This window comes from Lynx rufus, unplaced genomic scaffold (assembly GCF_022079265.1).
Source record: "Lynx rufus isolate CCGP_SWC_20201006 ecotype Redwood Valley unplaced genomic scaffold, mLynRuf1.p SCAF_1, whole genome shotgun sequence".
Classification (NCBI taxonomy): domain Eukaryota; kingdom Metazoa; phylum Chordata; class Mammalia; order Carnivora; family Felidae; genus Lynx; species Lynx rufus.
The window spans coordinates 137,181,592-137,199,285 of NW_025814823.1; the positions used below are offsets into that span (position 1 = coordinate 137,181,592).

At 43.7% G+C, this 17,694-nt stretch overlaps 1 protein-coding gene across 1 annotated transcript in view; it reads right to left on the reverse strand.

Annotated features, from left to right (window-relative positions):
- Positions 1-8,022: 8,022 nt before the first annotated feature.
- Positions 8,023-17,694, reverse strand: part of ZNF366 (zinc finger protein 366) — a 71,662-nt gene continuing 61,990 nt past the window's right edge. The window contains exons 4-5 of the mRNA XM_047087820.1: positions 14,240-14,414; positions 8,023-11,371 (exon numbers count right to left, since the gene is read on the reverse strand). Of these exons, the coding sequence (XP_046943776.1) occupies positions 10,836-11,371; positions 14,240-14,414 (711 nt within the window). The 3' untranslated portion in view covers positions 8,023-10,835. The remainder of the gene's footprint in view (positions 11,372-14,239; positions 14,415-17,694) is intronic.

The following is a 17,694-nucleotide window of genomic DNA, read 5'->3' on the forward strand; positions in this document are numbered from 1 at the left end:
AAAAGGCAAATATTGTATAATTCCACTTATATGATGGCATCTAGAGTAGTCAAATTCATGGATCCGGAAAGCAGAATGTAGGTTACCAGGGGCTAGGAGTATAGACAGTGGAGAGTTAGTGTTTACTGGGTACAGAGCTTCTGTATGAAACATTTCTGGAAATAGTTAAGTGGTGATAGGTATGAATGAACTTCATGCCACTGGATTACACACTTTAAAATCATTAAAATGGTCATGTCTATGTTATGTATATTTTATCACAATAAAAAGAATATGTCGTCAAACCTGTGAATCGATTCATTACACTTGCAGTGTCATATCAATGTTACCACCAGCTCCTACCACCTCCCAGCGAATAGGGCTTGCGTAGCACAGAGGCAAGGGAAGTGGGAGCTGCCAGTGTTCACCAGCTGCTCAGCTGGCCTTGAACGGCTTTCCTCCACCAGGAACCAGGGGAGATGGGAGCTGCTGCTTGGCTTCCACGTCCCCTGGAATAGCACAGGCTGTGGGGAAAGGAGGCGTTGCACTCACCAGCTGCCCCACCCCATTCCTCCTTACCAAGCAGGGGCTTGGTGGGGGGACCCCTTTCTGGCCACCCACCTGTAGGTTTGCACAGAGCTAGGGAAATGGGAATTGCTGTTTGGCCGTCAAGGTTACCTCAGCCTGCCACAACATGGATCTGGGTAGGTGGGATAGGTGCAGCCAGCCTTTCGCTGTTCCTACTGAGTTCCTGTAGGTTTTGATGAAAAACTATTTTGTAAATTGTTGTCAGCCCTTTGATCAATCTCCAGAGATTTTGTATGATTGTCTTTGCTAATTTTTACTAGCTTAATACATGTCTCTCCAGGGATGAGGTTTCAGTGGGATCCCTGCACCACCATTCTGGAAGCCGCACCTTCTCTGTAGAGCTTCAACTAACCATAATGGAAACATACATATTTTCGAACAGCAGCATTTTGTACAGGTCACTTTGAAGGATCTTCCTTGTAAATTCGTGTGTCAATCTTCTACCTTTCTTACAGTATCCCAAGGAGAAACAGAGATAGTGGTCACATCCAATCTCAGGTTTGTCTAAAAACTTGGAGATGATGTGGTGGTGTCCAAGCCCTTTGCTCAGAGAGCTAACGGTCTGAATAAGAAGCATGATTTGATTAGATAAACCTGAGATCAAAAGTGAAGTGTCCCTGCAGGAAGGTAAGGGGATTAACAGTGTGGAGGCATGCAGAGCTTTTGGAAAGACAAGCCCTTTGAAATCCACAAAATCATCTGCGTCTCAGATAGGGGCTTTGAGTGACTTCTGAGGGGATTAGACCCTGTCCGTGGTGTTTGCTTCATAGAGATGCATCATTATTCTCAATGATGTTTATTGAATGTCCCCTCAGAGGCTGGCATTGTAATTATCCATTTCTAAGTCTCTGCATAGCCTTGCTTTGATTTTGCTTTTTTTTCTCCTTTGAAGACTTTGCTATTGCTGGGGATTTAATATTTCTCTTATTTTATGTTGGTTTTTAAGGAGAAGAGGCAGTTGACTCAATGCTCTGTATATACAGTCTTGTAAAGCCACAGCTGAAGATTTTAAGTATTATCCTGCTTTGGATAACCTGCCACTGTACAAGAAGCTGTTTTCTTTGCTAGACTTGCTACAGGTTGGAAGGGAAGCTGTCCTTCAACAGTGGCAAATGACACAGCTATCATTTCTGCAGGTCCAGAATGATTAATAGGTTTTGCCTCATCCATCCCCTCTTCCGACAAGGTTGGAGAACAGTTTCATTATTACTACTTTCTGGAAGAAGAAACAAAATTATTTGCCAGCATGCTTAAAATGATGAATTGCTAAAATGAAAGAAGTATCTTTATAATCCTTTTAGATGTCTCTTAATGTAGCTCTTCATTTTCCTTCCAAAGACCATTTGTTTATTAAGATCTGCCGTGTGAAAACTCGCAATGTGTATTTCAAACATCAGTTTAAAATGATTCTTCAGGTGCAATGCCAGTAACTTTAATAGCCCCCTTTGCAATGCTTCTGTGATCTCCCCGGCACGTCCTTCGAAGCTCCCTCCTGTCTCCCCTTCCCTACCCAAGTGCATTCTGAATAACAAAGAGTTTCTGGCTGGACTTACTGTTTGGGTCAAGTTCAGAGAGTATCCTTGTGTTTCTTTCATCATCTAATAAAGATGGGGGGCGGTGTGGGCAGTGGTCAGGGAAAGCACGTCGTAGAGAGGAAAGGCAAATGGAGATTTTTGATTTAAAGACTGTAGCCCCATCACTTTCTCTTACATAAAAATTGTATTCATCCCACACTTCCTACTGCAAATCACTCTGGTACGACGTGACAATGCAGCAGATACCCAAGGACTTTTCCCACATCACACTACAAACACAGTCACCCTCTCTGGGGAACCTAAGAGAAACTTTTGGGCTTCCACTTCCCCTCCATTTGTTTGAAGGATCAAGAGAACACAGTTCCATTTTCAACAAAAATTAAAAAGGAAAATCATGAAAAGAGCCAGCGTCCTCTTTTTTTCTCTCTCTTAATATATTGTTGCATCCAGGGAAGAGGAAGCGGTGAGCGCCACTGATACTGGGTCCCCAGGGACCCTATAAGGGTCACTCCCCAGCTATCAAATGAGCATGTCTTCCTCCACTTGCACAGCAAGTTTGTAATGGGACTGGAAGTTACTTTTGGCTCAGCTCTACTGTGCAAAAATATGAAATGCCATGGTGCTTCAGAGATTCAGGCTGTGTTCACACCTGGGTTTTCGTAGGGAAGATAGTTTTCAGTTTTAAGGCTTTAGAGATTTGAAAAGCCATTAGCCATATTCCTGCCAGCTTCCATAGGCCTTGATAAGATGTGTGTGTTCCTTAAGGACAGGAGCAAATTCCTTCCACACATTTTTGTTTTTTATTTCTTCTTTAGGTACTGTCGGTGGTGCCAATGGGCCAGTTCAGTTTGGGACTTAAAATATGACAACATCTCATTTATTCTGCATTGTTGCAAAGTAATGTGTGCACTGGATAAAAATGGTCAGATGACTGAACTGTCACTCTTCGAAGAATTTAAAATGAAATGTATTTGGAGTGCATTTAGTTAATAAATAGGTAGAGATGATTAACCTGTTCTTTGACCATGCAAGTTCATTATTATTAACATGCTTTTACTGGCTGCATCAGAGATGTCCTCAAGGCCTATAGGGATGAAAAGGACTTTCTGCAGCCTCACTTACGGTCTTGGAGTCTTTCCTTGGTTTTCTGATTTCTAACTGTGTGCTCATTTGTCCTCACTTCTGCCATTCCTTCCCAGGATCTGTGTCTGACAAGCTTCATTGTCGTCTTTGGTCCAAACTACTTCACCAGCAACTGTAACCCAGAACAAAACTGAGAGAAACCAGATTGCTTAATTCTACATACATTTACTTGGTAAATATGCTCTCTTGTCAAATGAGTAAAAACCATGGGTTTTATGATAGCCCTGAGACTCTGATTCATCCCTTCTATCATTATGTGAGGAGATGGGCTTTATAGTAAGTGGCATTTTGTGCTTAGAAAAATACATATTTTTGTTACTATTATAATTAGCCTTCAACAGAACAAGTCACTTGGACCCCCAAAACAGATTTTGAACTCTTCCTTGCTACCTCCTTAATCAAGGCCAATGTTATCTCTCACAGACTATTAAAACTGCCTCCTACAGGTCTCCCAATATTATTCTGGCTTCCTTCCAACCCATCCTCCACACTTTAGTCAAAATGAATTTTGGAACATGTTAATCTCATTATCTTGCCCTCATTGCCCAGTGGCTTTCCATGTCAACCTCACCCTACATCACTCTCCCTCTCCTGCTATGTGCTGCCCACACCATCTTCTCTCTTTGGCCGTGTTCTCTATACCACAGTCCTTTGTGCATGCTGTCTTCTCTGTCTGGAATGCTCTTCTCCCAGTTTTCCCCATGGTTGGCTCCTGATGTCCTTAAGTTCTCAAATTAAATATAAGTTTTTCAGACAGACAATTCCTAACCACTGTAACTAAAGTAGGTATTCCCAATTATTCTCTGTCTAGGGTGGATAGACATATGGGAGTGAACACAAGTATGAAAATCTTTGTATCACATATTAACATCCATTAGGTCACATGCACCACGAAAGAGACATTTAAAAATCAGGCAGACAATGACTTTGCCAGTTGACTTCAGCCCTCTGTCAACAGCCACTCCAGTGCTAAAACAAAAAACATATGAATGAAGTGGCCATAGTAGCAGATATGGAGGCTATACATGGGCCCAACAGCATGAAGTACATTTGCCAAGGCTGATCTAACTCCTATCACTGCTGAATATCCAACATGCCAGCAACAGAGCCTGGTGCTGAGCTTCCAATATGGCATCATTGCTCATGAAGATCAATCAATCACTTAGTGAGAAGTTGACTATATTGAATCCTTTTCATCTTGAAGAGCGAGTGGTCTTTTGGTCATAGGAATGGACACATACTTCCAAGGGTAGAAAAAGGAGTTGGTCCCACCTGTCTGCACTGACAGTGACCACTGTTCTACTTTTCATCCCTGTAACTCTGCATTCTGCAGGGTTAGAATTCTCATCCTCACAAAGGGATACACTTTCACTCGGGGACATAGCAAGATTATCCATTGAATTATAAGCTACAGCTGCCATGTGGGCATTTTTTGCTCCTTGTCTTCAGGGACCAGCAGACAAGGAAAAGAGTCACCATTCTGGCACAGGTAATCAACCCAATCATCAGGAGGGAGAAGGCTGTTGTCACAAAACGGGTCATGGAGGAATAAGTGTGGAACCCTAGTAACCCATCGCGGTTTCTTTTGGTACTTCTCTTCCCACTTGTGACTAAAAGAACAAGTGCAGCAACCCCTTGCTGAAAAGGGCATGTGTCTTAGTCCACTTGGGCTGTGATAACAAAATACATAGACTGAGTGGCTCAAGCAGTAACATTGATTTCTCACAGTTCTGGAGGTTGGGAATTTCAAGATCAAAGTGCCGCCAGGTTCTTTGTCTAATGAGGGCCTGCTTCCTGTTTTGCAAATGGCTGCCTTCTTGCTGTGTCCTTAAATGGTGCAGAAAGTCCTCACATGGCTCTGGTCTCCTCTCCTTGTAAGTGCACTAAGCCCATCATGGAGGGGCTTCCATCTTCATGACTTCATCTAAACCTAATTACCTCCCAAAGGCCCTACCTCCAGATACCATCACTCTAGGGTTAAGGGCTTCAACATGTAAATCTGGGGTGGGAGGACACAACAACAGAGCAACATGGTGGTGAGGCTCAGATGCTTTGGGGATGAGGATATGGGTCACACTACCTGAAAAACCACTGAGACTGGCAGAGGTGATATCTGATGGTGACAGGGATGCAGACAGGTAATGGAGGAAGCACGAGCTATTTCTCCTAGACTAATTACAGGAGTGGGGGCTAAAGCTGATCCCACTCATCTTCCTCTTCTAAGTTTTCCTTGAGAAAGAGAGACCCACTGGTATCCTGGAGGAGATGCCCCATGAATATATAAAAAGAAGTGGGTAGGAGTGAGGCAAAGGGTGGGCTGTGGTAGACACAGAGATGAGCTAAGCAGTGTCTCTTCAAGGAAGGACTTGTACCGAGCTGTGGGGAGTGCAGTCAGCAGACAGCCTCCAGCCACTGGCTCCTTCAGGGTCTGTCCCTGCTACAGAGATCCTGAGATCATGCCCTTCCCAGGGCAGCCCATACCTGGTGACTGAGCGAGGTGGGTGTCAAAAGGCCTGGACATCACTGCCCAACCTGGTGCAACTTTTGGTGGGCAATCCTTGCCCAGAACTGCCTGCTATGTTGGGTGAGGCTTGGTCACAGTTTTCCTTCTCTCTTTATTCAGTCTTCTTTCCTGCCCTTTCTTTTCACTGCTGCTAATCCCTATTAAACATCTTGCGCCCAGATTTGTCTCATCATCTACTTGCAAAGAAACCAACCTGGTATAGGCTACATGCTTTGGCAGCAGATGAAATTTGCTAACTAGGTCATTTGGAGGAAGTTATTTCACTCTGTTGCACCTCCATTTCTTCTTCAGTAAAATGGAAATAACAACATTTGCCTCTCAGGGTCATGTGAGGTTAAATAAAATCAAGTGTGTAATTACTTGGCACGGTGCTTGGTGTTTTAGAGTGTATAACGTTTAAGAGAGAAGCTCTCTCAGAAATGGCAACTTCCCATGCCGACACAGCTTTGTGAGTTCTCTGTTGAGAAGGAGCTGAGTGTTCAGTTTTCTGGCCACTGTGTTGATAACAACGGCAAATTCTTACATAGCAGACACAGTGAGCCAAACACTTTTCAAGTGTCTTGCATATACTAACTCATTTAACCCACAAACAACTTGATCAGGAAGGTTCCTAATCCCATTTTACAGATGAGGAAACTGAGGCACAGAGCTTCTCAAACTGGTTCACAGGTCTCAAAAGTTGCAAGTAGCAGAGCTGGGCTTCAAATCCAGGAACCTGACACCAGAATCTGTGTCAGGTGCTCATGCCCAGTATAGTACATGGCCTCTTGGGTCAACTTTATCCTAGAAAGAGCTTGATGCAGAATAAGGCAATCTTGCCGCTAACCTCCTACTTCCTCATGACACCCTTCCAGAACTAGTTTTTCTGAATGGGAAATAAAAAGAGGATGAGGAAGATGTCACCTGCCTGCAGATAGTCTGAGGTTCACTAGTCCTCTGTGAAGCCTTGAGACAGGGAGAATCCAAAATCTGTGTCTTCCTGGGATTGAGGCCCCAACCAAACGGAACCTCCCTGGCAGAAGGTATGAGAGTAGGAATGAGAGACACTGACAATGGCAGTTTCCTTGTGAAATTTCGGGCATTTGCAAATAATCAACTCAGCCTTTTCAACAAGTCTTTATTTTGCTTAAATTAACAAAACATAGGTTACATGCTATTTTCAGGTAAACTGCTTTATCACTGAAGCAGAAAGTGATATTCACAACTTGGGTTGCTACACATTTGGAGTTTTAGTTTTTAAATAGCAAGCCAGAATTCTGTACAAAATCAACATTTGGTGTAATGTTGTCCAAATATGTGAAGGATTTTAAATGTTAGCTGTGTTACATTTTGTTCCAGCAAAGCAGACAAAGATCATGATTCAAAACGCGATGTTAATATTTTATTAAATGCCTTTAGGGCTTAATAAATACAGTATGCACATTGGGCTTTCTCATGCAGCTACTCATATACAAATATACCAGATACCCTTGTGGGGTTATGGAAGGTCAGCCTCAGTCTCATGGCCAATAGGGAGTCAAATTTTTAAAAAGAAAGAATGAAAGAGGAATTAGAAGGCAAACAGAGGGGGGTAATTATAGGCCTGAATAAAAAGGATAAAAGAAAAATATGCCTCTTGGCTGGTCAGTTGGCTGTTTCAGAGTGACAATGGTCAAAAGCCTGGAAAGCATTTGGTAGTGACCTATTTTCAGAGTGTCACAAGGAGATGAATGCCATGCTGTCCTGGCCCTTAGAGTGCTGGTAACCTTGGATGGTTTTATCCTTAATTCTCTCTAGATGATCCCCATGGGCTCTCCTTCAGGTGTGCATTCTGGCTAATTAGCTCATCAGGCAAGTTTGGCCAACTCTTCCCTTAGCTCTGCACTTAGGCACAGGGTGTCCATATAATTGGTCACCCAAACTGGGATACTTTTTTTAAAATTTTATTTGTATTTATTTTGAGAGAGAGCTAGAGAGCAAGTGGGGGAAAGTCAGAGAGAGAGGGAGACAGAAACCCAAGGAGACTGGGCACTGTCAGCACAGAGCCTGATGTGGGCTCCAACTCCCAAACCATGAGATCACGACCTGAGCCAAAATCAAAAGCTCAATGCTTAACTGACTGAGCCACTCAGACACCCTTAGGATCCTATTTATTTTTTAAGTGTACTTGTTTATTGAGAGAGAGAGAGAGGGAGAGAGTGAGAGAGAATCCTAAGCAGGCTCTGCACAGTCAATGCGGAGCCTGACTCAGGGCTCAGTCTCATGAACCTCAAAATCATGACCTGAGCCAAAACCACGACCCAGACATTCAACCAACTGAGCCACCCAGGCACCCAAACTGGGATACTTTTGAGAGTTAAAGTGACACTCTTAGTAATTACTCTGGGACAAAGCTATAAAGCAGGGTTGTTCCAGGTAAACCAGGATGTTGGTCACTCAACAACATACAATACCAAGATTTTGGCCACATTTCTCACAGAGTCAGTGTATATTTACCCTCAGGCTAGATCTAATTAAGTCTCTCATACCCAGAGTTAAGAACTAAAAACAGGCTTTATAATATACTTCATAACACTTTTTAAATTACTTTCCTTAGATATTTTTTTCTCCCTCAAAATGAAATTTTACTTGGAAGGCTAACATGAAAAACAAATGAAATTTGAACCACTTTGAGTGAAGTGGGAATGAGGGCTGAGAGTCTCTCCTTCTTCCCTGGCAGCTCTGGAGGGACCCAAGAGGGACCTCTGACTCCTCGATCCACAATTTGGAAACCTCCATTCTAGACCATGCTCTCTCCATCTCAACATGAACTTGTTCCTCAAACATACCCACATGATTCATTTGGTTGGAAAAGACTAGAGTTTGCTATTCTGGATTTCCTGGTTCCTGTTCCAGCCTGTTCCTGTTCCATACCCAGAATGAACCGGAAGTCTGCAGCCCTTACAGTATGTCTTTGACACAGGGCTACTGAAAGAATGAACACGTAACAGGACCCCAAGATCCGGAGGCCTCACAGACCATGCTGCCAGCCTTGTGAGTGATGTCATCAGAGGCACTAATGAGCGATATTCAAAATGAACGGAAGGCAAGTTGCCCCTCTGAAGACTTGGAAGAGTTTCCTGGCACAGAGCTGTGCTTGCACCACAGAAACCCACACTATTCCACTCACCATCCCCTTTGCAGGTGCTTGACCTCAGGGCATGGGTGGCAATAGGAAACCCAGGCAGCTTTGGCACTTTGTCATGGTGGTGAGGCTGAAAGAAAGAGCTTTAAGCAAGGTAGCAGGAGAAATGTGTCAAGATTGACAAAGCCCACGGGTGGATGATTTGAAGTAGATGCGGCTGAGGGGGAAGCACCTTGGCCAAAAGAAAAAGCCACATCCAGCAGTCAGAGATGGGCCAGGTGGTCTAAAGAAATGTACTAGGAACTTTAGGAGAAGAGAAAGCAAAGTAATAAACAGTACCTACCTCTACGAATAAGAGTTGAGACTACCAACCAAGAGGCAGTTTTTACATAAACACAGACACAGTACCAGAGGGTTACTGCTTACGGCTAGTCACAGGTATGCGACATCCTGTAGGCACTGCTTTATTCGGCACCCATGCCTAAGGAAAGCCTACTGCTGGGCTCAAGCCACCCACGGTAGTCTTCACCCCTGACTAGAATCACGATTCAAGCATCTAGGAAGAAATAATTAGTCACTGTAGGCGGGCTGTGTATTTTTAGACTTATTAAGTGACCATAAACATCACAGGCATCATCTTCTAGTACAAAATTGTGTGATTATACAAGAGTATGTGTGTGTGTGTGTGTGTTGTGTGTGTGCATGTGCGTGTGCGTGTTCATGTCAGGAGGCTCTTACAGAACAGGTGAGAAGCCCTAAATCAGCAGGATGGTTTCAAGGTCTCCTACTCCATATTTTAATGAATCTGAAGGCAGAAACAAATATTTATGGAGTCCCTGGGAGGAGTCTTGGGAGCCACCATTTTAACCTCGTCCATCTTTCTCAACCCTGGCTGCACAGAAGAATCCTCTGGGGGAAACTTTTAAACAAATACCCATATTGGGGCTCCACTAGACCAATGAAATCAGACTCTCAGCAGCTGAGGCTCAGCCTTGGTATTATTTTTTAAGGTTCCCCTAGATGATTCTGATATGCAGGCAGCTTTGAGAACACAGCCCAGAATCTGCTTACCAGTAACTACCTGATGGTTAGCATAATACTCTAAATAAGCAGTGATCAGATTTCAAGAATTCCTCCCCACATCCCTGGTCTGGCACTGAGAAGAAACCCACTGCACCTAAGGCTTCCTGCAGCTGCCTTGTGGGGCATGAGGCCTCAGAGCAAGGTCTCCAGGAGGGGGCTCTGCTCAGGACACAAGGGGTGAGCTGGGACACACTGACCACTTTGGGGACCATCTGAAAATGCGCGCCACAAGCCATACCTGATGACGGAAGCTGCTGCGGAACAAGGCAGACCCAGGCAAGGATCTAAGTTCCGCTGGGTTTTCATTAGTTAAAATTATTCCTGTTTTCTTAAACATGTGGAAACTACTTGAGAATATTCTCTTCAATACCTCACCCTCCTTTGTCATTTTTGGCATTGTGGATGATTCAATAAAGGTGATTTTTATATATACAACTACTAATATTTTCATCTATCTGGAAAAATATTATAACTTCCACACATTCAACTAAATCATCATTAATAAGGTAACATGTCAAGCACCATATTTTTGCAACTAAAAAGAAATCTACCATGTATTATGTATTAGTCAAAGGAAAACAATTTCTAAAAGCACCTCAGCATCTGCTTAGAATTAGGTATCTAGAATATGTACAGCTTATTATACTGGAGAAGCATGAAATAGCACTGAAGAAGCCCCCGCATGCATGTTAAAAATCAAGGGCCCAAGGAACGACCTGAGAAGCATTTGTATTAGTGAGGACAATCCCTGCTCGTTTAGTCCAGGCCATTTGTAAAGATCTGCGCCATTTGCCAGTCTCCAGCAAATGACAGCTCGTGCAGAAAGCTATATTTGAACTGCCTATTCTCATTTTCCAAATGTAATTTTAGAGCTGTCCACTTAGATACCTAAAAGCACTGCTTGTTTTTCCATTTTCCTCTCCAGTAATTCCTTTAAACTCTCATCTCTGTGCTTGAAGTACAGGTAATCAGAAAAGGAGGGGCCCCTCCGAGCACTCTGCAGAGCCCTGAGACGGAGACACTCTTCCTTGTGGGCAGATTCTCTCTCCAGGCTGCCCTCTGCCCCCAGGCTGTCCTTGCTCCTCTCCTGGTGCTCTCTGTTTGGCTTGTCCTCCTTTTCCTCCTCACAGGTGTCCTCAAGCACCCTGGGAGCCTGCTCGGGCTGGGTGGTGAGATCCTGGGGGGTGCAGGGCTGCCTGGGTTGGGAGTCCAGGCCGGGGCTGTCTCTACCCACTTCATAGCTATTGTCCTCCTCCTCTTCCTCATGGCAGGAGCTGCCCCGGGCACTCTCCCCATCTGACTGGAATGCCGGCCCCTTCACTCCACGCTTCTGGGAAAGGTCAAAGGGCTCCTCCTGCTCCAGACCCCTCAGCACTCCTGCTGTCTGCGCCAGGGCGATTCGCCCCCTTCCAAAACCTGTGAGAGCAAAAGCAACGTTCAGGTCCCAGGAAAAGCTGTGAAAATGGGCCACTGGGTGGTACCCAAGGCCATTTAGTATAGTTTGATTTTGCATTTTAAAAATAAATTCCAGTAAGGCTGTGGAGAGATGGGCCTTGTCACAGATGAAGTTTGCATCCGTGTAACTTCCTTAAGGTAAATTTGGCAACATGCACTAAATGCTTAAAATAAACATAGCTCTGACTTAGCAATTATGCCACTGAGAATTTAAACTATGAAAACAATCAGACAGGTGCACAAAATATATGTGTAAGGATGCTCATCACCACATTTTTTATGGTGAAACTGAAATGATGGAGGTTTTTTAGATAAATAATACACTGAACCATGTGTAGAAGATGTAGAGACCTACAAATGGTTATAAAAAGGTATTCTCTATATATTTTAAGTAAAAATCATATATACCATATATATTTATAGTGTAGACACAATTTTATCTATCTTTATCAAAATATCTGGAAGAATTTACATCCAAATCTCAAAAATTCCATGATTCGGACATTTTTCTCTTCAATTCTAATGTCTTTCTTATTTTCAGTGAGCAAATATTTTACCAGAAGAAGAAATAAAATCATAACAAAGGTATTTTCATCTTGAAAAAAATGCACGAAAATATACCATTTGGGGACAAGAAGGCCGCCCCATAACCAGTGGTCCTAAGCACAGACTGGAGAGGGCACAAAGAGATCCCCTTGAGGAACTCTAAAGCCCCTGTGTCCAACTACAAGCATCCCTGCTATTGGGCACAGTGATGCAAAAGGGTCTCACTTTTAGTTTCAGTTGGAAGGCCCTGTTGGGAGGGACTTTTCAGGAGCCAGAAACACATAGTAGGGCTCCGCCTAATTTGATCTTGCAGGTCTCTGCCCCTGGTGAGCCAACAGCCAGGCCCTGAGGAAGAGGCGGGCAGAACCAGGCTTTTGGCGTGGGGGCAGACGTCCAGGTCTGCTTGCCTTATGATATCGTCAGGCAATGAATCTGTCTATAGCTTTAATCTTGTCAGGGGCATGGGAGGCTCTTTTTAATCTGAGTCATGATTTTTGAGCCATTTCAAACACTAGAGTGAAAAAGCACTAACACCTTTTGTAGATGAAAACATTTAAATTGTTGAAAGTCTGTTAACTTTCAAAGCATCTCTCTGATACATAGTGATGCTCTTTATTTTTTCAGAAGAATGACAGAGTCCTTAGGTGCCTTTTAGGATTTGAGCATCCATATGGGGTAAGTTGTGGTGACCAGGTTAAGCTTTCAAACGGATGAACATCTCACCATTGCCTTCTATCCCCAACCCCGGCAACTGAACAAACTTCACCTATTCTGGAAAAATCCAGGTCTAGGTTGGAAATTGGCTCAGGCAACTAGAGATGCAAAGAACAATTCAGGAGAAAACCAGTCTCAGGGAAAGAAAACTGCTTTTGTTTTTTAACCGGAATATTTTCAGGGCTTTTGCCTAAACTCTGGGCTTTGTTTTATGATGACCACAGTTCCCTGTAACTCAGGAGCACTATAAGCTCAGTTGGTGAAAAATATGAAAACTATAATTATTCTGTTTCATGCTGCAGGTGTATGTGTGCATCTTATTTATGAATACATGTGCCTGCTTGACCAGCTCTCTGGAAAGGGTAAGAGAAGCAGGCAACACGAACAAATCTGTGTTTGCCTGGTGTAGTGAGCACTGGTGTAATTCAGAAATTCCCGAGTTGGGATCCCAGTTCTGCCTTCAGACCTGTTGTGCCCCCTTGGCCTCGGTCTCCTCTTATATAAAATGAGAACAACAGTCTACCTTGGGACATTGTGGGCACAAGCAATAGGATTTCTGAAGTGCCTACTGCCGTGCTTTAATCATACTAGTATCAGCAAACAGTGGTTAACATGATTTTGTAAGGTCCATAAATGTGTGTCTTCTCTCCTCACACACAGACCTTCTAGGAAACAAAGATGGTCTCATCCCCCCAGTATCTTCTGCAGCACCTAGGGCTCTGCTTTGGATACAGGTGCATTTATTGCCTGTTCATTGAAGGACTGCTTGATTAAGTAACTAGAGAACAACCTGGTGAACTCAGTGGATCTGGAACATAAACTCGTCACAGCTAAGGGCCGTGGCACTGAGGGGGCGAGAACTGCTTAGCAGTTCACTTTGGGCTCAGTGGGGGAGACGGAAGCCCCTGCTCTGCAGATGGGCCAGTGAGCCCTGCCAAGCAGGAAAGCCGTCCCTGGGTGCATCTAGTTATGAACAGGAGACCCAGCCTGCTACACACATCCTTCTGTGGAGGCAGAGCTTACACGCCTGTTTTTTCGAAAGGAAAGAAAAAGAAAAAACCACATGTCCTTTAAGAGCAGTGCGATGAAATGGATACAATAAAGGCTTTAATGTCAGGAAGGTCTGTGTTCCAATCCTGACTCAGCCACTTTTTCAGTTGAGCAACTTTGGGCAAATCACTCTCTTGAAGCCTCAGTTCCCCCCATCTGTAAAATGGGGATAATATAAGTTCCTCCAGCCTTGAGTTGCTGTCAAGATTAAAGGAGGCAAGGCACCTGATGTGGTGTCTGAAGCAAGAGCTAATAATCGTACTGACTGGAGTGGTTATGATGTTCTCATCTGTCCTCTGTAATTCGCTTTTACTTACTACCTTCAGATAGTACTATTGTATTTGTTAGAATAACACTAAGCGTGTTTCTGCTCCTCTGCTGTGGTCTTGACACTATGATCCCTTTTTCAACAATAAGAATACCCCCCCCACAATAAAGCCCCCTAAAAACAAGTTGAGCTCCCTTTTTTGTCATCCACCAGCCCCAGCAGCCTTGGGTGCTTCCTGGAAGAGTGATTACCTTGAGAATGGAGGCCCCGCTCCATGACTCCATGCTTGACTTTCATGTGGCGTGTCAGGTTCCCCTTTAAGGTGAATTTGCTTGGGCAGTAGAGACACTTGAAGGGTTTGCTGTCGGAGTGCAGGTGCATGTGGCCCATTAGGTTGTGCATCCGGTTGAATTCCTTCCCACACAGCTGTCAGAAACAATGAAGAGGATGAGACAGGTTACTCGTGGAGGTGGGTCCTGCCCAGGTGAACCCACACCTAGGCCTGCATGAGGACGGATGTGCCTTCACTTTGTTTGGATCTTGGCATTTTAAGTGGCCTCCAAGTAGAATGTCCCCAGTGAAGTCAGGGAGGATCTGGACTGTGCCCAGGCCCAGAGGTGGAGCAGGGAGGGATGGATTCATGGGCTTGTGTTCCTATCACACAGGGATTTTTCAACTCATGGCAAAACTTGCAAAGCTAGTAAGGCTTCTTTCGAATGCGAGCTGCAGAAAAGGAGAAAAGCTGAGCTGAGAAGCAATTGCTCAAAGTGTGCTTCATTTTAATAATAAGTATATGATTATCTGTTTAATATTTATGGAACGTTTATAACATGGAAGATACTGTCCTAAGTCTACCATGGAATATCACATTTAATTATATCGATCGTATAAGGTGGGTGCTGTATCATCCCCATTTTACAGATGGGCAAACTGAGGGATTAAGGCACTTGGCCAAGGCACACAGCTAATGGGTGCTGAAGCTGGGATAATGAACCCAGGCCACTAGACACCAGAGGTCACATGGTCAACCACCACACCATCCTCTGTGCCCTCAATATAACTCTTCTGTTAGACTGTATCATGCAATGCATTTCTAATTTTTTAATTTGCTTATTATTGGAACGGATAGCAAAGTTAGAAGGAACAAAAGAGAGATCTAAAGAAGGAGTGTGTCTTTTTCTCTGGGTAGAGATTTGAAGTCCTGGAAATATTATCTCAGGTGTAAACATGTTTTATTCATTTCTTTCTTTTTTTTTTTTTGTCATTTTCTCATTTCTATTTCTAACAAAGTGCAGATGCATGATGGATCAGAAAAGTGGTTCTCCAACTTCTTTTGAGAGAACAGAACTGCCTTTTCAAAGGCAATTCATGCAGATACGGAAGGTATAAAACAGAGTCCACTGCTCTGGGTGCTTTCCGCCCTCTTCCTGTCCCCCGGCCCTAGCAGAGCAGGGTTTGGAGAACCCAGCCCTTCCTTGGCTGTGCTGGGAGGAATACAGAGAAGGGTTTTGTGTCTGTGCTCAGGCCCGAGTGTTAAGGAGGGAACATTTTCCTTCCCTCCCTAACCTCAGAGGCCCATGCTGTGAGGGCAGTGATATGGAGTGAAAGATCCTTGGAGAGAGAAGTCAGGGCACAGTGGCCCCTGAGGCTGACACCAGTTTTCCTTTTGCACTGAGAGACATTTTCAGGGACGATGTTGGGGGTACTGGATTGAGTATTTATGAATGAAGGCACTGTTTTCTTCAGGTGGCCACGGAGATGGGAGTTACAGGAGCCATGGAAGAGTGCGTAGACCTAACAAACAGAGATGTAGGAAGACCAACTGCAAAGAATGCTAGGTGGTAAGAGGCAGCCAGCTGGGGTGACAACTTTGTCACAGATAATCCACCCATGGATAATGAATAATTGTTTCTGTGTTTTTAAATGATTCACATTTGGGACTTTTAAGTACTTTTCCCCTTTTTACTTCCTTACTGGCAAGAATGAACTTGGCATACTGGTGTCCCACACTCAGTGTTCAGAGTAGCTGCACAGCACATTCATTTGGAAAAGGTGACCTGAGAGGGGAAAGGCTGGGAGTGCTTATCTAACTTTAACATCCCTACATGTGGGATGGATACTCGCTTTCTTTTATTCTCAATAGAGACAGTTTCATAAGATGCATCAGTCTGTGATTCAACTTTGCACAGGTGAAAGTTCTGGCAGAGTATTATTTATTAGTTTAGTTTATCCAGTTCTCTATCCTGGCCAAGGGGGGGAAAAAGCTTTGAATCTATTGATTTGAATTAGCTTTGAATCTACATTAGGTATTTCCAGTCTTGAGTCATTTTAGAAAAAGGAGATCTCATTTGGTTCATGGGACGGTTCCTGATTATTTGGAGTGAGCCTGCAGCAAAAGATCTGAGAACAGCACAAGCCATGGGTGATTAAACATAAGACACAAAGGAGGAGAGAAGCTGGAGGCTGGAAGATTAATTAGACTACTGCACTAGTCCAAGCTTGGATGAGTCTCATGGTCGTTTAAGCTAGATAGAATTGAAGAGATGGGTGCCTTCTGTACTTCACTCCTATAAAGGGGTAGGGATTCTACTTTTAGTTTACTATCTCTGGTTGCTGAGATATCAGAAGCTGGACTAGTCTGAAAGGTTTTTATAAAGGAGAATTTTAGCTCAACCTTGAAGAATGTATAGAATGCCATTTGTTTTTATTTTGACACAGACTAAAGTCTCTTCATTAAGTATTTTCAGGCACTTTATTCAACATTGAACTAGAGGCAAGATAGAAATCACAGTTGTGATAATGACCAATTGTTTGTTGTTGCCACAGCTGCTGCAACTCGGTGGTCAGAACAGTCCTGGAATTCATGGACCCCAAAGTCCTACCTCCCTTCCCCATCCTACTCCCACCCCAACACACAGAGAGGGGCACAAATATCAGAATGGCTACTAATAGGGGCACCTGCGTGGCTCAGTCGGTTAAGTGTCCAACTTCGGCTCAAATCATGATCTCACAGTTTGTGGGTTCCAGCCCTGCATCGGGCTCTGTGCTGACAGCTTAGAGCCTGGAGCCTGCTTAGATTCTGTGTCCCTCTCTCTCTCTCTCTCTCTACCTCTCCCCTGTTCATGCTCTGTCTCTCTCTGTCTCTCAAAGATAAGTAAATGTTAAAAAAAAAAAAAAAAAAGAAAAAAGAATGGCTACTGATAAGTATTTTCCACCTACTTCCTTAGCTTTGGACAAGCCACATTTTATGATCCTTTAACATAACCCAGTGTGTGTTTTTCTACTATAATGTTTTTCTGACTCAATTCATCCACTGCTGAACTTCCTGGGACATTTTTTAGTGGTACATGCGTATATTAGGATATTAAAATGATATTGTCCCCTGAAGTCAAGGCATATGGCCTTAGGGAAGGTCCACTGTAGGGCATGTCTGGTCACTTATATTATCTGAGGGTGACTGGTAAACGACACACTTTTGTGCTGTTGGTAAAATCTATTTTTTGTGTATTATAGTTCGTGATTTATGGTAGCCTAACGGGCCAACCAATGGAGAGTGTTCGCAGGGTTGAATGGAGGTGTGTCAACTCTAAAAGATGTTTGGAGCATTAAAAGGTACCCTAAGTTATCTTTTGAAATGCAAGAGCTTCCTTCCTTTTCTTTGTGGCCAACCTCAGTATCAAGCACAGGTCTACACACATAGTAACAC